The 25,067-nt window shown below is 45.3% G+C and overlaps 2 protein-coding genes across 6 annotated transcripts in view; both read right to left on the bottom strand.

The window, feature by feature from the left end:
- The window catches only part of NDRG3 (NDRG family member 3), a 104,926-nt gene extending 104,799 nt beyond the window's left edge, over nucleotides 1-127 (bottom strand). For 2 of the 4 annotated variants that reach the window (XM_008051893.1, XM_008051894.1), the window contains exon 1: nucleotides 43-74. The gene's annotated coding sequence lies outside the window, so the exon portion shown is untranslated. Of the gene's footprint in view, nucleotides 1-42 lie in introns of all 4 variants that reach the window. The other 2 variants (XM_021709504.1, XM_008051896.2) reach the window with 2 other exon arrangements.
- Nucleotides 128-4,464: 4,337 nt separating this feature from the next.
- DSN1 (DSN1 homolog, MIS12 kinetochore complex component) lies at nucleotides 4,465-24,800 on the bottom strand. Of its 2 annotated transcripts, XM_008051891.1 has the most exons (10): nucleotides 24,767-24,800; nucleotides 24,235-24,540; nucleotides 19,314-19,387; nucleotides 18,062-18,134; nucleotides 13,915-14,002; nucleotides 10,288-10,347; nucleotides 9,816-9,890; nucleotides 7,270-7,417; nucleotides 5,482-5,569; nucleotides 4,465-4,609 (listed from the first exon to the last, which is right to left on the bottom strand). In XM_008051891.1, exons 1-10 carry the CDS (start codon nucleotides 24,798-24,800, stop codon nucleotides 4,506-4,508), a joined length of 1,050 nt encoding a protein of 349 aa, XP_008050082.1. In that variant the 3' UTR covers nucleotides 4,465-4,505. The 2 variants fall into 2 exon arrangements, with proteins under 2 accessions (XP_008050082.1, XP_008050083.1); XM_008051892.1 differs by lacking the exon at nucleotides 24,235-24,540.
- Between the last annotated feature and the right edge of the window lie 267 nt (nucleotides 24,801-25,067).

Raw genomic sequence — 25,067 nt, 5'->3', positions numbered from 1 at the left:
CGCCGCGCGCCCCCGGCGGGCCGGGCTGAGGCGCTCACTCACCTGAGGCGCGGGCATCCGCCGTCAGTGCAGCTGCGGCGGCGGCGGCGGCAGCGGCGAGAGGGGCGGGGGAGGCGCTGCGGCCGCGCAGGCGCGCTGAGGAGGCCGGGCGCCGCGCATGCGTGATGCACCTGCCCGCTCGGGAACTACCGGGAAAATGGCGGCCGCGCCGGGAGGGGCCGACGGCGCCATCTTGAGTGTAGTTTTTCTTGCTGCGGACTTTCCTCGGAGAATGTGAGGTTTAAGAGCTATGGGGAAGGAGGGGCGTTGAGTGCAGCGCCTTGTGAAGCTCCTCGGAACGCTTGCGGTGCATCCTTTTGACCAGACCTACAGAGCCACACCCAAGGTCACACGGAGCCTGACACAGTGCTTGGCACGTGGAAGGGACTTAGTAAGTTTTGGTGAATGAACACAGTAATTTAAAAATTAGAATCCGGGCCGGGTGCGGTGGCTCACGCCTAAAATCCCAGCACTTTGGGAGGCTGAGGTGAGAGAATTGCCTGAGTCCATGGGCTCGAGACCAGCCTGGGCAAATTGGCGGGACCGTGTCTCTACAATAAATCAAAATTAGCTGGGCATGGCGGCGCGTGCCTGTAGTTCCTGCTACTTGGGCGGCTGAGGCGGAAGGATCACCGAAGCCCAGCAGGTCAATGCTGGGATGGCCGTGAGCATGCCACTGCACTCCAGCCTGGGCGACAGGGTGAGACAACGACTCAAAACAAAACAAGAAATCAAAAAATAAAAATTAGCCGGGCTCGGTGGCTCAGCCTGTAATCCCGCGCCTTTGGGAGGCTGAGATGAGTGGATTGCCTGAGCCCGCGGGTTCGAGACCCGCCCAGGCAACTTGGTGAGACCTCATCTCTACAATAAATCAAAATGAGCCGGGCGTGGTAGCGCGCGCCTGTAGTTCCAGCTACTTGGAAGGCTGAGGAGGAAGGATCGCTGGAGGCCCAGCGGGTCGAGGCTGCCGTGGCCAGAAGCGGCCACTGCACTCCAGTCTGGGCGACTGAGTGAGACTCCAACTCAATAAATAAATAAATAAATAAATAAAAATAAAAATTAGACCCTGAGCTGGGTGCGGTGGCTCACACCTGTAATCCCAGCACTTTGGGAGGCAAAGATGAAAGGACTGCCTGAGCCCAGGAGTTCGGATCTGCCTGGACAACATAGTAAGACGTCATCTCTACCAAAAAAAAATAAAAAAATTAGCCGGGAGTGGTGGTGCAGGCCTGTGGTCCCAGTTACTCGGATGACTGAGGCGGAAGGATCGCCTAAGCCCAGAAGTTTGAGGTGTGGTGAGCATGATAGTGCCAGTGCTCTTCACCCTGGGCGACAGAACAAGACCCTGTCTCCCTCGCCCTCCAAAAAACAACAAAAAAACCACATGCTAGAATCTGAAACTCTGGACTCCTAATTCCCAGTCCTCCATTTTATCACCTCTCTTGTAACTGCCTGCCCCACCACCTACTCCTTGAATGCAACATGATAGAATTTTTTTTCCAGAATGATTGCACATATTAACCCTAATGACCCAACAATTTGAATAAAACTAGAATGTACAGGACATAAATCTCTTCCTCTAAAGAGTTTATTTATTGGTTAATCTATTATTTCTCTAGTATTAAGTATCATTAAAAGTAAAATATTAACTAAATGAGGGTAAATTAAACAAATTTTACCAAACATCTCAGAGGACAGTAATATTATTATTCATCAAGCACAATTTCTCAACCAAATCTGAGTAGAGGGAAAATGAGTATTAACTGACCACAGCCCTCCATCATATGATGCATGTTTGTTGACATCTACTGAATGCCAAGTAGGTTCTAGTTCACAGTTTACTACTTACTATCTGTATGTCTTCTGTTAGATTATTAAGCTTCCCATACCTGCATTCTCATCTATAATGACAAAGAAGTTACAAGCTTGTGGTCAAAACTGAGCAAGAAAATGCTTAAAGCTCTTTAAGTATTATTTTTGTTTTATCTTGTTTAGCTATTGACACAAAACACATTTCTTGAGTTTAAACAAATCCTTATATACAAAAAAATGCAATACAATGTAACAAATAATGGGAGGTGTAATCACACATAGACAAGTGATCTATCCTTATTTCACAGAATTGAGGATAACAGATGAAAATTCACTACAAACTCTCTCCATTACACTACTCTGCTTCTGAGAGAAGGCAATTAACATTATTCCTCTAATTCTTTTTTGTGTGTGTGTTGGTGTCTTACTCTGTCACCCATGCCGGAGTGCAGTGGCACACTCACAAACACCACAGCCTCGACCTGCTGAGCTCAGGTGATCCTTCAGCCTCAGCCTTCCAAGTAGCTGGAACCATAGGCACGTGCAACCATACCCGGCTAATCTTTTATTTATTGTAGACAAGGGAGGTCTTGCCAAGTTGCCTGGGCCAGTCTTGAACCCACAGGCTCAGGCAATCCACTTGCCTTGTCCTCCCAAAAGTGCTGGGATTACAGGCTGAGCCACCAAGCCCGACCTGATTTTTTTTTTCTTTGAGTTGGTCTCACTCTGTTGCCCAGGTTAGAATGTAGTTATACACTCACAGCCACTGCAGCCTCGACCCGGTGAGCTCAGGCAATCCTTCCACCTAAGCCTTCCAAGTAGCTGGAAATACAGGTGTGTGCCACCACGCCCAGTTAATTTTTCTTGATTTATTGTAGAGATGAGGTCTCATCAAGTTGCCAAGGTTGGTCTCAAACCCCTGGGCTCAGGCAATCCTCTCGCCTGCCTCTGCATTCCAAAATGCTGGCATTATAGGCATGAGCCACTGTGCCCGGCCTTCCCCCCCCCTTTTTAAAGAGACAGTGTCTTGCTCTGTTACCCAGGCTGGAGTCCAGTGGTGAGTTAATAGCTCACTACAGCTTTAAACTCTGGGCTCAAGAAATCCACTGCAGCCTCCCAAAGTGCTGGAATTACAGACATGAGCCACTGTACCTGACATTCTTAAAGCCTTCGAATGAGTTTTAATTATCTTTGTCTTAGGTCACTCTTCTACTGCTGCCCAGCACTCCTGCCTTGTTTTTTTTTTTAGCGTCCCAGAATGGTCCACTCTCCCTCCCCTCAAACCTTTTTAAATAGCTTCTTCTTTTGCCTGAAATACTTGCCCCATTTAATTCCTTCATCCTTCCCAAGTCAGCTAAAATATCACTTCTGTAGAGAAGTTTTCTCTTTCTTTTCCTTATCTGCAGAAGACTGGCAGCATCATGAGGGGAGAGCCCATGTGTTTTTGCTCCTTGTTCTCTCCAGTTCCTAGAACTGTGCCCGGCAGAAAGTAAGGACTCAGTAAATGTATAAAGGATTAAAGACTGAATGTAGGTCAAAGTAAGGCGATATCACCTTTAATTAACTGGCACCTGGGCTAAGACTTAAGATTATGCCTGGGCGTTTAGCTGAAATGGGTTTTGACCCTTTAGTGGGATCAGAGGATAAGAAACATTAACAACAAATGAGCTGGTGTTTTCTTGGTAATTAATGCTGAAACTTGTCTCTGTACTACTGTTCACTTCAGCATCTGGGCAATTAATCCCATTTTCTGCAAAACCTCCGTCTTTTTTCCTTTTTTTTTTTTTTTTTTTTTTTTTTTTAGTTGGAGTCTCACTCTGTCAACCAGGCTGGAGTGCAGTGGCACGCTCACAGCCATCGCAGCCTCAACCTGTTGGGCTCAGGTAATCCTTCCCCCTCAGCCTTCCAAGTAGCTGGAACTACAGGCACACGCTACCATGTTCAGCTTATTTTTTGATTTTTTGTAGAGATGTGGTCTCGTCAAGTTACCCAGGTTGGTCTCGAACCCCTGAGCTCAGGGAATTCTCTCACCTCAGCCTCCCAAAGTGCTGGGATTATAGGCTTGAGCCACCACGCCCCCATGAACCATATTTGAAAGAACGAGCCACTGGTTCTGAGGTCACTTCAAAAAAGAAGCTTCAAGCATTTTGCATATTTCTGGAAAAAGTGTATATACAATGTTCTTTTGGATGCATACATTCCATCACTTTTAGAAATAAGCCAAAGTAGCCGGGCTCGGTGGCTCAGCCTGTAATCCCGCGCCTTTGGGAGGCTGAGGTGAGTGGATTGCCTGAGCCTGCAGGTTCAAGACCCACCTGAGCAAATTGGCGAGTCCTCATCTCTACAATAAATAAAAAAATTAGCCGGGTGTGGTAGTGCACACCTGTATTTCCTGCTACTTGGAAGGCTGAGGCAGAAGGATCACCGGACCCCAGCAGGTCGAGGCTGCGGTGGCCGGGAGCGGCCACTGTACTCCAGTCTGGGTGAGAGTGAGACTCCAACTCAAAAAAAAAAAAAGAAATAAGCCAAAGTGCGTTCCAGTCAGCCAGTTATCCTCAGAGGTGACAGGGTAGAAGTCCCCATGTGTTGCCACTGCCGGGTGCTCTTCCTGTCCCTCTCCTTTCAAGTATCTTGTGCCAAAAATCTGCATACTGTCATTGATGAGGTCCAGACCCCTGTGTGGCAGGTGGCTTCTGGAGCTGAAGCTTAAGCAGTTTTCGAGCTGGTGAGGGGTCTAATTGTTGCATACTTCTCTTTCCTGCAGAGAAGGAGAGCCAAAATATAAATTTCAGTTGAATTCACACAACATTTCTTGAAAACTTAATGTATGGACACTGAGCCAGACATTGAAGGGCAGTACAAGGACAAATAGGAGAGTCTCTGTCCTCAGAAAGATGGCAGTCTGGTAAGAAAGTCAGCAAAACCACCAGGCACAATGGCTCACACCTATAATCCCAGCACTTTGGAAGGTTGAGGGGAGAGGACTGCCTAAGCCCACGGGTTCGAGGCCAGTGTGGGCAACTTGGTGAGACTTCATCTCTACAATAAATAAAAAAAATTAGCCTGTAGTTCCAGCTACTTGGAAGGCTGAGGTGGAAGGATCACCTGAGCCCAGTAGGTCAAGGCTGCGGTGGCCTTGGGCATGCCACTGCACTCCAGTCTGGGCAACAGAGTGAGACTCCAACAACCAAAAAAAAAAAAAGGAAAGAAAGAAAGCAAGCCAGCAACCACTACAACTACAATGCAGTGTGATGAATAAGAAAACAAAAGGGTGTCTAGCAAGTAATTTAGGACTGTGAGATCAGGAAAAGCTGTGAAAGAGCCAAGTCAGTGTCACTTAGTGGGTTCTTGAAAAATGAAGAGGAAAAAGGCAATGGGTGGGTATTTCTTAAGCCTTGGATTTACCAAAACAGCACAGTTCATGGGTATTTACTTATCAGTCTATTGTGCTGCTGTGGAATTTACATCTAGAAATTTCTCATCGACTCTGAATGCCTACAACATACTACTTATTGCAGGGAGAAAAACAAATCACTTGGTAGCGGTCTTGCCCTGTGGGACCATGTGCTCTGAAGGGCAGTATCAGAGGTAAAACAGTCCAAGCTCTGGGCCCTCAAGAGATAAGCTTACCGAGCTGTACTGACACCTTCTGGAAACACTGGGTACTTTCATCCATAAAGGCCTGCAGCTGCTTCACAGAGCCTTGCAGCTCATCCATCTGTAGACAAAAGAACACTGTTGAGCTGGAAGGGTCCCTGGCTTCTGGAATGTTCCTCAAACCTGCTGGGCAAGTGCTCACTCAGGAGCTTCAGCATTGCTGTTCTCTCAGCCTGGAATGCATATGCCAGACATTCTGTTGCTCTCCAGAGTCACACTCACTCTCCTTCAGGCTACTCTGCGCTCCAGGAAGCTGATCCATATACCTCCACCAATGAGACATCATGTCCTCTGGCTGCTAGTAGGTGTGGTACGAGGAGGCCGAAGCCAGTGGGAGCTGAGCAAGGTCAGGCTTGCTCCCAGAGGGGGCATTCTGTGGCTCTCAAAGCAGCCAATTGTGTGACTTTCTCCCCCAGGTGCCACATAACTGCTCCCCTGTCCTCCTTTCAGGCCTAGGAGCAGTTACTGTGAGAACTCTGCACCTACCAGCCTCAGGTAACTTCACAACCCTTGAGGTTCCCCAGTACACATATCTGTATACACAGCACCTTAATAAACTCTTCTGCTGCGCATAGTGGCTCACGCCTATAACCCTAGCACTTTGGGAGGCAGAGGCAAGAGGACTGCCTGAGCTCAATGGTTCAAGATCAGCCTGAACAATATAGTGAGAATTTATCTCTACAATAAACAAAAAAATTTGCTGGGCGTGCTGGTATAAGCCTGTGGTTTCAGCTACTTGGAAGGCTGAGGTGGAAGGATCACCTGAGCTCAGCAGGTTGAGGCTGCAGTGGCTGTGAGCATGCTACCGCACTACAGCTGGGGTAACAGAGTGAAACTCTGACTCAAAATAAACAAACAACCTCTTCTTGCCAAGTGCGGTGGCTCATGCCTGTAATCCCAGTACTTCGGGAAATGGAGGCTAGAAGACTTGCCTGAGCCCAGGGGTTTGAGACCAGCCTGGGCAACATGGTAAGACCTTGTCTCTACAATAAATCAAAAAATTAGCCAGGCATGGTGATGTGTGCCTGTGGTTCCAGCTACTTGGAAGGCTGAGGCAGAAGGATTATCAGAGCCCCGCAGGTCGAGGCTGCAGTGGCTATGAGCATGCCACTGCACTCCAGCCTGGGCGACAGAGTGAGACTCTGGTTGATACAATCCTATTTCCCACTCATCCTCAGGTCTCTGTTCCGATGATACCTCAGAGGAGTCTTCAATAACTGCTACATAAAAGAGCAGCCCACCACCCTTCCTGTGCACTCACCCCCTTGCCCTGCCATGTCAGCACTCCCTATCAGCTATTTAACTGTTCAGTATTGTTATTATCCCTCCATATTTCCATGAGGTGGAGTCGAATACATGTATTACACATGTTCTCCAGGTATTTTAATTTCTTTCTTTTTTTTTTTTTTGAGTCGGAGTCTCACTCTATCACCCAGGCTGCACAATGGCATGCTCACAGCCACTGCAGCCTTGACCTGCTGGATTTAGGTGATCCTTCTGCCTCAACCTTCCAAGTAGCTGGAACTACAGGCATGCGCCACCACACCCAGCTAATTTTTTGATTTATTGTAGAGATGAGGTCTTGCCAATTTACCCAGGCTGGTCTCAAACCTGTGGGCTCAGGCAATCCTCTCACCTCGGCCTCCCAAAGTGCTGGGATTATAGGTGTGAGCCACTGCTCCTGGCCAGGTCCTTTAATTTCTCAGGATTATGAGATAGCAAAGCTGGATGGCTCAGCCAAATAAACATGAACCCACTCACCACCAACTCCATACAGCCAAAGACTTTGTCCTGATTCTGTAATATTTTCTGGTAGTCAGGCTTTGTATTAAGAACTTCACTCTGGGAGGACCCAAGATAAGTCACAGGTTCCACTTTGACTTCAGTAATTTTGGTTTCAGTTGATCCTCTAAAAATAAAACAAGGAATTTTATAATAATTTTCTGGGAAAGAAATGACAGATTACCTTAAAAAAAAGTCTCCTCTAAGGCTGAATCAAGGTTCTTTCACCTACTCCAGGTATTGGCTCTTTTATTAACAAGAGGTTCTGAAACAATTGTCCAGTATTCATGTTTTTATACCTCTGGACTCCATCAAATGCTAGAAGCTTCAATTCAGTTGACTCCAACTAACAAGAAGGTCTGTATATGGGAAGGACTACACTTGGGAGTGAAGCCAAAGCTTACTATCCTATAGTCAATGTCTATGATTTTTTTTTACCAAAAAGATGCTGGCCTTCCTCAATTTCCTAAAAGAACTCAATAGGACTGAGAGTTCATGAAAACTGATGATCACCCTTTAATAACAACTACTGCTACAATTTACGAGAGCTTAGTGGGTGCCAGACACATTCCATTTAACTTCATTTAACACTGACAACAACTCAATGAGGAAGGTACTTTTATTATTCCCCGCCCCCTTATTTTAAGTCCAAGTCTTACCATGTTGCCCTGGCTGGAGTGCCGTGGCACACTCATGGCCACGGCAGCCTTGACCTGCTGGGCTCAGGTGATCCTTCTACCTTAGCCTTCCAAGTTGCTGGAACCACAGGCATGCACCATTATGCCTGGTTAATTTTTTGATTTATTGTAGAGATGAGGTCTTGCCAAGTTGCCCAGTCTGGTCTTGAACCCCTGGATTCGGTCAGTCCTCTCGCCTCTGCCTCCCTAAGTGCTGGGATTACAGGTGTGAGTCATCACACTCGGCTATTATCCCTATTTTCTATGAGGAGCCTCAGGCTCACTCAGATTAAATGACTTGCCCAAGAGCACAAATATATATATTTTTTAGATAAGAAAATGTAGTTTATTTAAAAAGTAAATGAGAGAGAAAGAGGAGATCACTACCTCCCCAAGGTAGGGGAGGGGCCATAGCTCAAAAAGCACATGGCCCCACCAGAGCCTAGTAAGGCAATGGCCAGAGCACAAAATTAAGGAGTAGTTAGTTAGGATCTGAACAAAGACAGTCTGCTTCCAGATTTTTTTTTTTTTTTTTGAGTTTGAGTCTCACTCTGTTGCCCAGCCTGGAGGACAGTGGCACGCTCCCAGCGATTCTTCTGCCTCAGCCTTCCAAGTAGTTGGAACTACAGGTACACACTACCACGCCCAGCTAATTTTTTGATTTATTGTAGAGATGAAGTCTAGCCAAGTTCCCTAGGTGGGTCTTGAACCCGTGGGCTCAGGCAATTCACTCACCTCAGCCTCCCAAAGCATGGGATTACAGGCTGAACCACCAAGCCCAGCTTTTTTTTTTTTTGAGTTGGAGTCTCACTTTGTTGCCCAGGCAGGAGGGCAGTGGCAAGCTTCCAGCCACTGCAGCCTTGACCTGCTGGGCTCAGGTGATCCTTCCGTCTCAGTCTTCTAAGTAGCTGGAACTACAGGCACACGCCACCATGCCTGGCTAATTTTTTTTATTTATTGTAGAGATGAAGTCTTGCCAAGTTGTCTAGGCTGGTCTTGAAATCCTGGACTCAAGGCAATTCTTTCACCTCAAGTGTTGGGATTATAGGCATGAGCCCCAGCTCCTAGTCTAGAATTATTCTTCTTAACCTGTAAGCTTTGTCACAAAAGTTTTTATTCTGAAACTTTCATCTTGCACAGTATTTATCTTCACAAATAAAATATGTAAGGTGTGAATAAAGTAACTGATAACCATCATTGCCTGGATTACAGAAGCTTTTCAAATCATGTTCCTTTACTGATTGGCCACTTTTGCAATTAGAGTTTTGGTTAACAAAATGTTACTTTGGTTAACAAATAGTTGAGCTTCTAGCTAAGATTCTTTTTGAGGGGGAAAACAAAGTTTAAACCACAAGCTTAAATGTTCTACTGAATCAAAATCTAGCATTTTCCTACTTTCCTCTGCATTCAAGACTCAAAGATTCTTTCTTTCCCCACACCCTCCTCCATCACCACCCTTCATTTCTTTATGTCTCCACAAAGGCCCTGGCCAGGAATATCCCCCAAATCTGCAGTTCAAAGGCCACTGAAGCCCCAGCCCTGGGTACAAGGTGCCAAGTATAAGGCAAAGAGATGTGCCTGTCTCCCCCAGGATGTGAAACGGCAGCCAAGGACACAGAACAGAGGCTATTGTGTTCTTAGACTGAAAATAGTGGCACCAAGTCTCCCTTCCTTCTCCCTCACTTCCCATTTAAGAGCAGAGTGCTAACATATACCTCACAGAACAGGATGAGCTGACTGGCCCATGAGAAAAGAGTCCTTATTCAATTTATGATAACAAAACTGAAATAAATTCTAATCAAAATCCACAAGGAAAAAAACAGCTTATTTCCAGTTTACAGATCTAACCTGCATAATATCTCTTCAGCCTCCTTCTGGTAGTGCAGCAGGAGCTGATCCCAAGTCTGTCGTTCTAAAGAAAACCTAAAAAATCAGAAAAAAAATTCAGTTAATTTTTATCATCTCATTCTGAATCACTCAGAGTAACAATAAATATGTCAGGTATATAATCTGATTATCAAATGTGAGTTGAAAGGCCATTAAAGGATTAGAAAGCCTGACTGATTCAGAGGAAATTAATTTAATCAAATCAAACCCAAATTCTTAAAATAGAATTAACATCCTTATTCCCTAGACTTCACGCTATGAAACTGGCCATCAGTTGGGGCCCAGAAACATCTCAAAATACAGCCTTCTTACCTGTATCTTGTTGCACTAGTATTGATGCCTCAAATACAATGCTTACCATTCATTCTTCCCAGGTTTGGTTATTTTTCCAAGATAAAAGAATGAATTTAGATTTTTCAACATTTTCACTTACTTTTTAATGTATTCCTTCATCTCAGCCACAGATGTTTCCAGAGACAAATCTGCTGCTTTTCTGGAAAATAGGATTATGAGAATAACATGTATCTTTCAAGAAACACTTGCTTTAATATAATGCCTTACATAATTTTTTTTTTTTTTTTTTGAGTTGGAGTCTCACTCTGTCACCCAGACTGGAGTGCAGTGGCTGCTCCCAGCCACTGCAACCTTGACCTGCTGGGTTCTGGTGATCCTTCCGCCTCAGCCTTCCAAGTAGCTGGAACTACAGGTGCACGCTACCAGGCCCAGCTAATTTTTTAAAATTTATTGTAGAGATGAGGTCTTGCCAAGTTGCCCAGGCAGGTCTCGAACCCGCGGGCTCAGGCAATCCACTCACCTCAGCCACCTTACATAATTTTAATGGCAATAAAACATGATCATAATTATTTTTAAAATTCCACTTATTTGCTTTCCCCTAGCACCTTGATTTTGGACATAATTATTATCTTTTTTTTTTTGACTTGGAGTCTCACTCTGATGCCCAGCTTGGGTACAGTGGCATGATCACAGCTATTGTAGCCTCAACCTGCTATGCTGTGCTCAGGCGATCTTTCTGCCTCAGCCTCCCAAGTAGCTGGAACCATTAGTGTGCACCACAATACCCAGCTAATTTTTTTGATTTACTGTAGAGATGAGGTCTTGCTGAGTTGCCCAGGCTGGTCTCGAACCCCTGGACTCAGGCAATTCTCACTGGAGTGCAGTGGCCCGCTCACAGCCATTACAGCCTTGACCTGTGGGTTCAGGCGATCCTTCTATCTCAGCCTTCCAAGTGGCTGGAACTACAGGTGCATGCTATGCCCAGCTAATTTTTTGATTATTGTAGAGATGAGGTCTCGACAAATTGTGCGGGCTGGTCTTGAACCCATGAGCTAAGGCAATCCTCTTACCTTGGCCTCCCAAAGTGCTGGGATTATAGGTGTGAGCCACCATGCCCAGCCTGGTAGTAGCTTTCTTCATGGTCTCTTTATGTTCTATTTCTCTCTTTAACTCCAATTCACACCATGGTCAGATTAACCTTTCTTAAAATATACCTTAATTTTCTTTTTTCTCTTTGCCTAAAAACTGTTACCTGGCTGTGCACGGTGGCTCACACCTATAATCCCAGCACGTTGGGAGGCCTAAGTGAGAGGATTGCTTGAGCCCACAGGTCAAGACCAGTCTGGGAAACCTGGTGAGACCTCATCTCTACAATAAATCAAAAAATTAGGCCAGGCATGGTGGCTCAAGCCCATAATACCAGCACTTTGGGAGGCCAAAGTGAGAGGACCGCCTGAGCCCGTGGGTTCGAGACCAGCCTGGGCAACGTGGTGAGATCTCGTCTCTACAATAAATTAAAACATTAGCTGGGCATGGTAGTGCATGCCTGTAGTTCCAGCAATTTGGAAGGCTGAAGTGGAAGGATCACCTGAGCCCAGCAGGTCGAGGCTGTGGTGACTGTGAGCATGCCACTGCCCTCCAGCCTGGGTGACAGAGTGAGAATCCAACTCAAAAAAAAAAAAAATAGCTGGGCATGGTAGCACATGCCTGTAGTTCCAGCTAATTGGAAGGCTTAGGCAGAAGGATCACCTGAGCCCAGCAGGTCAAGGCCACTGTGGCTGTGAGCATGCCACTGCCCTCCAGCCTGGGTGACAAGAGTGAGACTCCAACTCAAAACAAAAAACAACTCTGTGACTCTACTACATATAAAAGAAAAGTCAAAACTCCTTAACCTGGCACTTAAGGCATTCTTTGTACTGATGCCACCGACCCACCCACTTTGATTCCTACTGTTGCCCAATGGCTCAGCTCAGTTGGATGCCTATTTCTAACGTAAAAGAAGCAGACACTAAAAATGCCAAAATGTTGCAGATATAATTGGTACTCTACCTGGCAAAGACACATTGGTTGTGCCATCATTCATGTTTTTCTCCCAAGGCCTGTGACACACAGCCTCTACCACCTCTGCCTAAGATGTGTAGCCTGTGCTCGCATATGCTGCATTGAGATGCTGTTAAGTGAAAGCACTTTTCTCTTCCTGACTGGCAATGTCAGTCCTGAGGATCTTTGCAAAAGCAGACTTTTGTTAAGTCCAAACTTAAAGTTAATGATGGAAATCAAGTGACATGACTTGTTGCAGGGTGGGGGCTAGAGGGTTGGGGATGTTAGGCTCACCCCTATAAAGGAACTACCAGTTTTGGAGGTAGCACTTTAATAAGTTTTTGCAATATTCTTGCTTACCAAGAGCCAAAGCACATGAGTTTCTATCATCCTGGGTGGTTGGCAAAGACCTGAAGAATGCTTTTCTGCTCCTCATTCTATGGCTGGTTCCTTCCCACAGTTCAGAGCCTGCAGGTCTTGGTCCATAGTCAGGTCATTAGAGGTCCTCTCCAAACACTCCAGCTAAGGTCATGCACCCTTCTCCAGTCATTATCACACATGTTGACCTTCTAGACTATCACTATCTGAATTCATTCATGTATTTACTTTGCCTGCTCCTGCTTCTGAGGCATGAAATCATTCTTTTCTTTATTTTTTGAGCTGGAGTCTCACTCTGTCGCCCAGACTGGAGTGCAGTGGCTGCTCCTAGCCACCGCAGCCTCGCTGCTGGGCTCCGGCGATCCTTCCGCCTCAGCCTTCCAAGTAGCTGGAATTACAGGCATGTGCTACCACGCCTGGCTGATTTTTTGATTTATTGTAGAGATGAGGTCTCGCTGCCCAGGTGGGTCTTGAACCCGCGGGCTCAGGCAATCCACTCACCTCAGCCTCCCAAAGGCACGGGATTACAGGCTGAGCCACCGAGCCTGGCTTCTTTTTTTTTGAGTTGGAGTCTCACTGTTGCCCAGGGTGAAGTGCAGCAGCATGTTCACGGCCACTGTAGCCTTGACTGCTGGGCTCACACAATCCCTCCACTTCAGCCTTCCAAGTAGCTGGAACTACAGGCATGGGCCACCACGCCCAGGTAATTTTTTGATTTATTGTAGAGATGAGGTCTCACCAAGCTGCCCAGGCTGTTCTTAAACCCATGGGCTCAAGTAATCCTCTCATCTCGGCATCCCAAAGTGCTAGGATTATAGGTGTGAGCCACTGTGCTCAGCCTGAAATCATTATTTTCTCGGTATTTTTTGGACTGACTCTATCATAATGTCTGACAAATGGGACCTTGCTTGGTTTATTTATCACTACATGCCCAGCATCTAAGAGATCCTGGTACATAAGAAGATGCTGAGCCAGGTTCGGTGGCTCAGCCTGTAATCCCACGCTTTGGGAGGCTGAGGTGAGTGGATTGCTTGAGCCCGTGGGTTCGAGACCTGCCTGGGCAACTTGGCGAGACCTTGTCTCTACAATAAATCAAAAAATTAGCCAGGCATGGTAGCATGCGCCTGAAGTTCCAGCTACTTGGAAGGCTGAGGCGGAAGAATTGCCAGAGCCTAGCAGGTCGAGGCTGCGATGGCCAGGAGCGTGCCGCTGCACTCCTGTCTGGGCGACAGAGTGAGACTCCAACTCAAAAAAAAAAAAGATGCTGAAATAATGTTTGTTGAATGAATAGGCAACAGTCTAATTATAGCCCAATTGTAACTTAGGACAGAAGGGAAACTGCTCTTACCCACTTGAATCTTCAAAACATTTTTGTAGCGCTCCATCATTTTCCAGAGTGTCTGCAAAATGTTTCAATTCTTCAGAAAGAGAAGATGCTGAGAGAATAGATGTACTTGTTATAAAATAAAGAGGATATACATTTTCACAAAGGTCTGATGACAAAGATACGACATTTTTAAGGTGGTCGCTGGTTGTCTTAAGGATCCCCTGGTTATATTTTGGACCTAATACCCACTAAAAACAGTTTATAAGTATGTGGAAATATTTTATCTTTTTCTCTGGTATTTATAGACAAAATGGAAGACAACTCCTCATTATGACACTAATAACAAGTATTTTTACAAATGGGTAGTGAAGGCTGGGCACACCTATAATTCTAGTATTTGAGAGGCCAAGGTGGGAGAACTGTTTGAGCCTAGGAGTTCGAGAACAGCCTAGGCAACACAGTGAGATCTCTACAAAAAAAAAAAAAATTAGCTAGGCATGGTGGTACACACCTGTAGTCCCAGCTACTTAGGAGGATGAAACGAAAGGATTGCCTGAATGCTGGGTGCGGTGGCTCCCTGTACTCCTAGCACTTAGGGAGGCTGAGGTGAGAGGACTGCCTAAGCCCACAGGTTCAAGACCAGCCTGGGATACATGGTGAGACCTAATCTCTACAATAAACCAAAAAATTGCTGGGTGTGGTGACACACGCCTGTAGTTCCAGCTACCTATAAGGCAGCCATGGAAGGATCGCCTGAGCCCAGAAAGTTGAGGCTGCAATGGCCATGAGCGTGCCACTGCACTCCAGCCTGAGTTACAGGGTGAGACTCCGACTCAAAACAAAAACAAAAACAAAGAAAGGATAGCCTGAGCCCAGGAGGCTGAAGCAAGCTAAGATCATGCCATCGCACTCCAGTCTGGGTGACAGAGTGAGACTCCTACTCAAAACAAATAAATAAAAAAATAACTAGTGAAAAGGTAGTTTAAAAAGTATATCTGCACTGGTATTTCATTCTTTTTTTTTTTTGAGTTGGAGTCTCACTCTGTCACCCAGACTGGAGTGCAGTGGCATGCTCACAGCCACCACAGTCTTGACTTGCTGGGCTCAGGTGATCCTTCCAACTCAGCCTTCCAAGTAGCTGGAACCACAGGCACATGCCATCATGACCGGCTAATTTTGTGATTATTATAGAGATGAGATCTCGTCAAGCTGCTCAGGCTGGTCTCAAACCCCTGGGCTCAAGCAGTCCTCTCACCTTCGCTTCCCAAAGTGCTGGGATTACAGGCATGAGCCAGCATGCCTGGCACTAGAAGTGAAAATTTTACAGAAGTCAGGCAATAGGCAAGAGTGTAATGAGAAACAAGGGAGGCAAATTAAAATTTAGGGGCATAGCTAGGAGTGGTGGTGCACACCTGTAGTTCCAGCTATTCAGGAGGCTGAGACGGGAGGATCTCTTGAGCCCAATCCAGCCTTGGCAACACAGCAAAATCCTATCTCTTTAAAAAAAAAAAATTATAGGCCAGGTGTGGTGGCTCAAGCCTGTAATCCCAGCACTTTGGGAGGCCAAGGCAAGAGGATTACCTGAGCCCAGGGGTTCGAGACCAGTATGGGCAACTTGGTGAGATCTCATCTCTACAATAAATCAAGAAAAAATTAGCCGGGCATGGTGGTGCATGCCTGTACTTCCAGCTAGTTGGAAGGCTGAGGTGGAAGGATTGCCTGAGCCTAGCAGATGGAGACTGCAGTGGCTGCGAATGTGCCACTGTACTCTAGTCTGGGCAAAAGAGTGAGACTCTGACTCAAAAATTAAAAAAAGAACATTTTTAACTTACATCACAGAAAAAGTTAATTTCTTTACTACATAAAGATTTTCTGGCCAGGCTCAGTGGCTCAGCCTGTAATCCCAACACTTTGGGAGGCCAAGGCAAGTGGATTGCCTGAGTCCATGGGTTTGAGACCCACCCAGGCAACTTGGCGAGACCTTGCCTCTACAATAACTCAAAAATTAGCCAGGCATGGTAGTGCACACCTGTAGTTTCGCCTGCTTGGAAGGCTGAGGCAGAAGGATAGCCGGAGCCCAGCAAGTCAAGGCTGCGGTGGCCGGGAGCGTGCCACTGCACTCCAGTTTGGGGGACAGAGTGAGACTCCAACTCAAAAAAAAAAAAAAAAGATTTTCTACAAATCAATATAAAAGAGCCGATATCCCAATTTTTTAAATGAACAAGGATATGAACAGACAATACACAGAAAATAAAGTACAAATGGCTCTAAAAATATGAAAAGCTGTTCATCTTCAAAAGAAAAAGGTATGCACAAATTAAACCTATAAAGTGACAACTTATCCAACAGAAGAAAATCTAAGTGTTTTGCTGTTGACTGTGTGAGAAAACAGGTGTTTGCATATATTGTTGGTGAGAAAATAAATTGATATAACCTCTCCGGAAGTCAGTCTAGTCATTCCTCTCAATTCATTTGAACTAGTTGATTCTAAGTCTAGGAATTCATCTTATTTTTACTTGCCTATGTGCCAAAAGTTTTGTGTAAAAAAAAAAAAAAAAAATTAATTCCTTACACTATTCATCGTAACAGCAAAAGACTGAAAAAAGACCTAAAAGCCTATCCTCAAATAAATAGCTAAATCATATACAAGGGAGGGGGAAACCCCAAAAAAATCAGAATTATGTCTTGGAGGGAGAGCCTCTTATAGTGCACTCAGAATTTGTTGCTCAAGATTAAATGGTCACCCAAAGTTTTTATCTCGAAGTTTTCAGATGGTTTCATCACGATTTGCGGAAGAAACGTCTTGAGTTGTTGCAAACAGATAAATGGTTCTTCCACCATGACGACACACCTGCTCACACTGTGCTGAGTGTTCGGTAGCTTTTGATCAAAATGATCCCTATGCCCCTACCCTCTCTTTTTATCGATCTCAACCCAGCAACATTTTTTTTTTGTTTGCCCAGATAAAAAATAGTCCTCAAAGGGAAATATTTTGCTGATGTGGAAGAGATGAAACAAAAAATGGCAGAAGCGCTAAAAGGCATCAAAAATTGATGAGTTCAAAAACTGCTCTGAGCAGTGGAAAAAGCATTTCAATAAGTATATTGTATCAAATGGAGAGTACTTTGAAGGTGACTGAAGTTTAAACATGTAAATGCACAATTTTTTACAAATAAATTCCAGGTTCATTTGAGTCCCCTTCATACTGCTCATTTATATAATGGAATATTATGTGACTGCTGAAAGATGTCAAGGCAACTCTATATACATGATATGGAACAACCTGCCAAATAAATTGTTAGGTTAAAAAAAGACAAGAAGGCCAGCAGTGGTGGCTCATGCCTGAAATTCCAGCACTTTGGGAGGCGGAGGCGAGAGGATTGCCTGAGTCCAGGGGTTTAAGACCATCCTGGGCAACCTGGCGAAATCTCGTCTCTACAAAAAAAAAAAAAAATTTGCCAGACGTGGTGGTACATCCCTGTGGTTCCAGCTACTTGGAAGGCTGAGGTGGAAGAATCACCTGAGTCCAGCAGGTCAAGGCTATGGCTGTAACCGTGAGTGTGCCACTATACACTCCAGCCTGGGTGACAGTGAGATTCCTTCTCAAAAAAAAGAAAAAAAAAAAAGACAAGGTGTAGAACAGTAAACAGGTGGGTAGATAGGTGGGGAAACACAACATCGATAAGGGTATCTGATCTCAAACCAGGCAAAGTGGGGACCAAAGAGAGGTCCAAACTTTACCTGTGTGATGACCACTTATATACCTAATGCTGAATTGTACCCCACATGTTTAAAATTAAAAAAATATTGCCAGGCATGGTGGTGCATGCCTGTAGTTCCAGTTACTTGGAAGGCTGAGGCAGAAGGATCACCTGAGCCCAGCAGGTCTAGGCTGTGGTGGCTGCACTCCAGCCTAGGGGACAGAGTGAGACTCCAATCAAAAAATAATAATAATAAAGAACAGTACACAGACTATATATGCATAAGATTCCAGTGAATATTTAGAAAAGCAATAAATATCTCTGGAAGGACATATTCTTAAAATTTAAGAAAAAAGAGGAGAGCTGGTTATGAGGCAGCAGCTTCTATAAATGGGGGCCCTGCAAGTGAGACCCTGGCCACCAAGGGTCAAAGGTCAAAGCTCACTCATCTATTCTTAGTAACTTACCTCTAGCTCTAAAACTCTCAAGACTGAAGCCCTTAGTGTCCCTTAGGAAAGGTTCCAGTTTCTGAATAGAGAACTAAATGGAGAAAAGCATTTTCAGTACTACAACCAAACTTTTCCAGGTTAGTCTTAAGTTTATGTAACTGTATAATATTCAATAAATGTGAAACTAAGCCAGGCACAGTGGCTCATGCGTGTAATACCAACAATCTGGGAGGCGGCAGCGAGAGGATTGCTTGAGCCCAGGGGTTCGAGAACAGCCTGGGAAACTTGGCAAGACATCGTCAAGAAAAATTAGCTGGGCGTGGTGGCGCACATCTGTGGTTCCAGTTACTTGGAAGGCAGAAGCGAAGGGTCGCCGGAGTCCAGCAGGTAGAGGCTGCAGTGGCCATGAGCATACCACTGTACTCCAACCTGGGTGACTGAGTGAATAGCTGGAACTATAGACACACGCCACCAGGTCTGTAGTTTTTGTGATTTATTGTAGAGATGAGGTCTCACTAAGTTGCCCAGGCTGGTCTTGAACTCCTGGGCTCAGGCAATCCTCTTGCCTTGGCCTCCCAAAGTGCTGGATTATGGGTTGACCCACCGCGCCCGGCCCAAAGTGGTTGCTTAACACAAATTACTTGCTTATCTAAAGTGACATAAGTACCGGTTATATTTTTACCTCTAACCATTTGAAATTCCCATCATTTGGGCGAGTGTGGGGCTTATACCTGTAATCCCAGAATTTTAGGAAGTTGAGGTGAAGGACTGTCTGAGTCCAGGGGTTCAAGACCAGCCTGGGCAACATGGAGACACCTCATCTCCACAATAAATCAAAAAGTTAGCTGGGTGCAGTGGCGTGCACTTGTAGTCCTAGCTACAAGGAGGGCTGAGGCGAAAGGATCACCTGAGCCCAGCAGGTCAAGGCTGCATAGCCATAATTGTGCCACAGCACCCAGCCTGGGCAACAGAATGAGACTCCGACTCAAGAAAACAATTTTTTTTAATAAAATAAAGAAAAATCCCCATCATTTGCTGTCCATGGGCAAGAGAGATATTCTATAGGGGAAGTCTCTGTTAGCTGCTTGGTTAGCAGCAGCAGCACCAATGAAATTGGTAAGAGCCCAAGCCAGAGAAAAATCAGCTGCGGGATTAAATTTGACTTTTAAATTAATCCCACCCAGAAGGAAACATCTTTTTCTTAATAGGTTCATCACACAGTATTGGATATCTCTTTGAGGTTGACATAATAACAATCCAAAAGTCTCACCTGAAAGCTGGAAAGGAGGAGGGAGACGAGCCGCTTGCTTTCTGTTAAATTGACACTGATGGACTTGCTGAGCTCTAACATAAAATATTACAACATTTAAGGAACTGGACTTTTACATGGTTAGCAAAGTAATAAAACTGAAAAATTTCCTCCCTCTTGGTGCAATTCAACTAAAGCAAGAAGCAGCCTTCGCTGATAAAGAGAGAATTCTAATTTTTCTAGGATCACTGAAGAATGAAGTTTATTTGTGTAAGTAAACTTAAAAAAAAAGTGGCCAGGCACGGTGGCTCACGCCTATAATATCAGCACTTTGGAAGGCCAAGTCAGGAAAATTGCTTGAGCCTAGGAATTTGAGAGTAGTCTAAGCAACATAGAGAGATCTAGTCTGCAAAAATTTTAAAAATTAGCAGAGTGTGGTGATGTGTGCCTATAGTCCCAGCTACTCAGGAGGCTAAGATGGAAAATTCTCCTGAGCCCAAAAGGTCAAGACTGTGGTAAGCTGTGATTGTGCCACTGTACTCTAGCCTGGGCAACACAGTGAGACTAGGACTCAAAAAAAAAGTTGTAAGAATCTTTTTATGTATTACCTTAAAATCTTATTTTGTTAAATAAGGTAGATAGATCATTTAGGCTGGGTACGGTGGCTCACACATATAATCCCAGCATTTTAGAAAGCTGAGGCAGGAGGATTGCTTGAGCCCAGGAGTTGGAGTGCAGTCTGGGCAATATAGTGAAACTTCGTCTCTTCAAAAAAATCGAAGCTGGGCTCGGTGGCTCAGCCTGTAATACTGCGCCTTGGGAGGCTGAGGTGAGTGGATTGCCTGAGCCCGCAGGTTCAAGACCTGCCTGGGCAACTTGGCAAGACCTCATCTCTACAATAAATCAAAAATCAGCCAGGCGTGGTAGCGCGCGCCTGTAATTCCGGCTACTTGGGAGGCTGAGGCGGAAGGATCGCCGGAGCCCAGCAGGTCGAGGCTGCGGTGGCCGGGAGCAGCCACTGCACTCCAGTCTGGGTGACAGAGTGAGACTCCAACTCAAACAAAACAAAACAAAACAAAAAATTGAAAAATTAGCCAGGGGTGGTGGCACACGCCTGTAGTCCCGTCTACTTTGGAGGCTGAGCTCAGGAGGTCAAGGCTGTGGTAGCCATGATCCTGCCACTGCATTCTAGCTTGGGCATCAGAGTGAGATACTGACTCAAAAGGAAAAAAAAGAAATATTTTAACTTTTTGATGATTCATATTTACCATTCAGAGAAAGGAAAGGGCACATTTGAGCATTCTGTGAGACAGGCACTGCAAGTGTTTCACATTGTCTTGGGAATCCTCTCATAAAGTCTCATGAGTCCTATTTCACAAATGAGAACTTTAAACTGAAGCTCAGAGGGGAAATGGCTAATTTGAGGCCAGAGACTAGTAGAGCCAGAATTCAAACCCAAGTCTGTCACCAAGATCTAGTGCTTTTCCCAAGAATATCACACTGCCTTTCTATAATGAGCTAATAATAACATCAATAGCTAAGACATGTTGAATACTTCTTATATAAAAGGTTTGGGTTTTTTTTTCGAGACAGGGTCTCACTATCAACTAGGCTGGAGTACAGTGGCTTGATCACAACTCACTGCAGCCTTGACCTCCTGGGCTCAAGCCATCACCCATAAAAGGTATTTTATTAAATGCTATACACACCTCATTAAACTTTGAGGTAAATATCTTACCAATTCCATTTTGATGACAGATGACACTGAAGCACAAAGGTCATATGGTAATAGGTAACTTGCCTAAGGTCACACAGTACATTATTAGACTGCTTTGGGTGGGCATTTTACATAATTATGCCACTGAATTCTCAAATGACTACAAGATGCAGATACTGGTTTTTCAATTCTGTCTATTTAAAAACAATTATTGCCGGGAGCCGTGGCTCAGGTCTGTAATCCCAGCACTTTGGGAGGCCAAGGTGAGTGGATTGCCTAAGCCCATGAGTTCGAGACCAGCCTGGGCAACTTGGCAAGAAGACCTCATCTCTAAAATAAATCAAAAAATTAGCTGGGTGTGGTCGCGCATGCCTGTAGTTCCAGCTACTTGGAAGGCAGAGGCGGAAGGAATACCTGAGCCCAGCAGGTCACACTAGGGTGGCCATGAGCATGTCACTGCACTCTAGCCTGAGTGTTGGAGTAAGACTCCAATTCAAAAAACAAAAACAAGCTGGGCTCGGTGGCTCAGCCTGTAATCCCGCACCTTTGGGAGGCTGAGGTGAGTGGATTGCCTGAGTCGGCGGGTTTGAGAACTGCCTGGGCAGGCGAGACCTCATCTCTACAATAAATCAAAAAATCAGCCAGGCATGGTAGCGCGCGCCTGTAGTTCCAGCTACTTGGAAGGCTGAGGTGGAAGGATCGCCGGAGCCCAGCAGGTCGAGGCTGCGGTGGCCGGGAGCGGGCACTGCACTCCAGTCTGGGCGACAGAGTGAAGACTCCAACTCAAACAAAACAAAAACAATTATTACACTGGGCGCTCTAGCTCATGCCTTAATGCCAGCACTTTGAGAGGTCAAGGCGAAAGGATTGCCTGAGCCCATGGGTTTGAGACCAGCCTGGGCAACATGGCAAGACCTTGTCTCCACTACAAATCAAAAAAATTAGCTGGGCGTGATGGTGCACACCTGTAGTTCCAGCAGATTGAGGCTGCGATAGCTGTAAGCATGCCACTACACTCCAGCCTGGATGACAGAGTGAGACTCCAACTGAAAATAAAATTAAAAAAATAAAATAAAATAAGCCAGGTACAGTGACTCACGCTTGCAATTCCAGCACTTTGGGAGGCCAAGGCGAGAGGATTACCTGAGCCCAGGGGCTCGAGACCAGCCTGGGCAACATGGTGAGACCTCATCTTTGTAATAAACTAAAAAAATTAGCCAGGTGTGGTGGCATGTGCCAGTAGTTCCAGCTACTTGGAAGGCTGAGGTGAAAGAATCACCTGAGCCCAGCAGGTCAAGGCTGTGGTGGCCGTGAGTATGCCACTGCACTCCAGCCTGTATGACAGAGTGAGACTACAACTTACAATAATAAAATAAAATAAATTAGAAACAATTATTACATAGCAAAGAAAGTTTGCTTTGGGAATTAAGAGAGCTACATGTCCTTCTGCCCTCAGCCTCCACCTGCTGGGCTCCGGCAATCCTTCCGCCTCAGCCTTCCAAGTAGCTGGAACTACAGGCACACACTACCACGCCTGGCTAATTTTTGATTTATTGTAGAGATGAGGTCTCGCCAAGTTGCCCAGGCGGGTCTCGAACCCGCGGGCTCAGGCAATTCACTCACCTCACCCTCCCAAAGGCACGGGATTACAGGCTGAGCCATCGAGCCTGGCTAGCGAACTGTTTTTTAAAGTTCTCTTGCCTTCTCTCTTGATTAAGTTTTGCTGTGGTTAGTCAAAAAAAACAGGCTACTTTCTGCTGTAGCAGGTGGCAATAACCAATCTTATTACATTGGTGATTTTCTGTTATATGGAATTTTAAGTCTAAACACGCTGGCAGAGAGCTTAATGTGGGAGGAATCTTGGGGAAGCACTCGTGTTCTCTCAGTACATCTAGGAATTAAAGTGCACAGCCTTGTGGTAGTATTCTTCTGATGTGATAAGTAGCTGTTTTTACCCAAATTTCCTTCTACACATCAGACCACCTGGAAGTGAGGTAATATCTTAAAAGTTATCACAATAGTTTAACATTTGGGGGCTTACTTTGTGCCAAGTATTGTTTTAAATATCAACTCATTTAATCCTCAAACAACCCTGTCACATAGGTACTATTTCATCCCCATTTTACTGATGACAGCCTTAAGGTAAAGGAAGTTAAGTAATCTGCTCAGGATCACGCAGCTTACTTGTTCTTCCTGAAATATGCTAGATTTTCTACATTAATCCTGTACTTTGATGCTTCCTGAGATATAGTTACTATTGTAAATTCACACAAAATGACACAAATCACGTTCAAAAGCGTCCCTGAAAACTAAGTTTTCACTCTAGATCTCTTTTTTTTTTTTTTTTTGAGTTGGATTCTCACTCTGTTGCCTAGGCTGGAGTGCAGTGGCATGCTCATGCCACCACAGCCTCGACTTGCTGGGCTTAAGTAATCCTTCCGCATCAGGCTTCCAAGTAGCTGGAACTACAGGTGTGCATCACCACGCCCAGCTAATTTTTTTTATTTATTGTAGAGACGAGGTCTCACCAAGTTTCCCAGGCTGGTCTCAAACCCATGGGATCAGGCAATCCTCTCGCCTCCGCAGCCCAAGGTGCTGGAATTACAGGCATGAGCCACTACGCCTGCTAGATCTCTTTACATGCATCTTCTCTCTGTGATATTTCCAGTGATAAAGGCTAAAGATACCAGCCCACCCACCTTTTGTTCCACTTGAGGGCACAAGGCAGAAAGCCACAGAAAGGAATCTTTAATGTCTCTCATCCTATCAGAGGTGCTGGACAATTAGAAACCAGAATTTCTGTTTGTGGCAGCTAACAATATAATCTTTTTTTTTTCCCCGCATCAGTGTTTCACTCTGTTGCCTAGGCTGGAGTATAGTGCACGCTCACGACCACCACAGCCTTAACTTGCTGGGCTCAGGCCATCCTTCCACCTCAGCCTTCCAAATAGCTGGAACCACAGGCGTGAGCCACCATGCCCAGCTAATAATATAATCTAAATGGCAGTAATACTGAACACTTCCTAGGTGTTTGACATCGGTCCTTATAAATGCAGAACATCTCCACAAGGTAGGTAATACGATCTCCATTTCATAGATAAGGAAACTGAAGCTCAAAGAGGCAAAGTGGTCTGCTCAAGTCACATCTATTTTGCTATACTTTCCACCATACCTCACTGCCTCTGTCTGAGCTGGAACTTGCCTGTCATGCACACAGCACCCCACCTGTGATGCCCTGGTGAACAGGAGGCAATGACTTCCGCCGCTTCGTTTCTTTCATGCTTGCTCTTCGCCAGGATTGTCTCCTATCTTGGTGACAAATGGGTTGTTCTCGAGGGGACTTCAACTGAAGTCCTTCCTGCTGGCTGAGATCACAACTTCCCCCTTTTTTTGGGCTCAAGTCAAAGTAAATTCTTTCCTTTGAAACACCTTGAATCATCTCCAGGGAGGCAGATGTTTTAGTAAACACTTTCGCAGGGCTGAGACTTGATTCTACTTGATGATCATGAGTCTTAGACGTCACTGGTTCTTCTAACATTTGTTACAAAAAAGTCAAAATACAAAATCAAACCCATCACAACTAAATATTTGTGTAAAAGGGTAGAAAAGAAAACATGTGCCCCAGATCATGGAAACATTGGGGAAGCATCTCTGCAAATACATGAATACGTGATTCCAAATCTACCAGGAGCCAGAGAGACTGGAGTATAGCTAAGAAGCCAGAACAGGACGTACTGAAGGTCACTAGAGTACTTACCTTCTGTGACCTCTGATCTAGTCACTGAAGTCATCCTGGCTAGGAAACTCTGAAAATAAGAAAATAAGGCGATCTGTTCTTCCCCTTTCAGTGCCAGCCTCAGTGGTAGTGGTGCTTCCCTACACAACAGGCCTTATGCTTTCCGGCTGCTCTGAACGGCCCTCACTCACCTCCCCCATAGAGAGTACCAGCAGGGGTCATCACCTTCTACCCTGAATTTCAACAGAACTTATTGCTAGAAATATTCGTACCGTCCTTAACACACACTGTACCTTATTTCCCAGTTATTTTGTGTTTAACT

The sequence above is a fragment of the Carlito syrichta genome, unplaced genomic scaffold (genome assembly GCF_000164805.1).
Source record: "Carlito syrichta isolate Samal-C Ts95f unplaced genomic scaffold, Tarsius_syrichta-2.0.1 Scaffold242717, whole genome shotgun sequence".
Classification (NCBI taxonomy): Eukaryota; Metazoa; Chordata; class Mammalia; order Primates; family Tarsiidae; genus Carlito; species Carlito syrichta.
This window is presented reverse-complemented; position numbering and strand designations above follow the sequence as displayed.

Excerpts from the sequence above, each read along its gene's own strand:
- DSN1 (XM_008051891.1), bottom strand. The coding sequence starts at position 24,800 with ATGACTTCAGTGACTAGATCAGAGGTCACAGAAG. Across the intron at positions 10,348-13,914 it reads TGTTTTGAAGATTCAAGTGG|AAAAGCAGCAGATTTGTCTC; the intron begins GTAAGAGCAGTT and ends CCTATTTTCCAG. Across the intron at positions 7,418-9,815 it reads GCTGAAGAGATATTATGCAG|AGGATCAACTGAAACCAAAA; the intron begins GTTAGATCTGTA and ends TTTTATTTTTAG.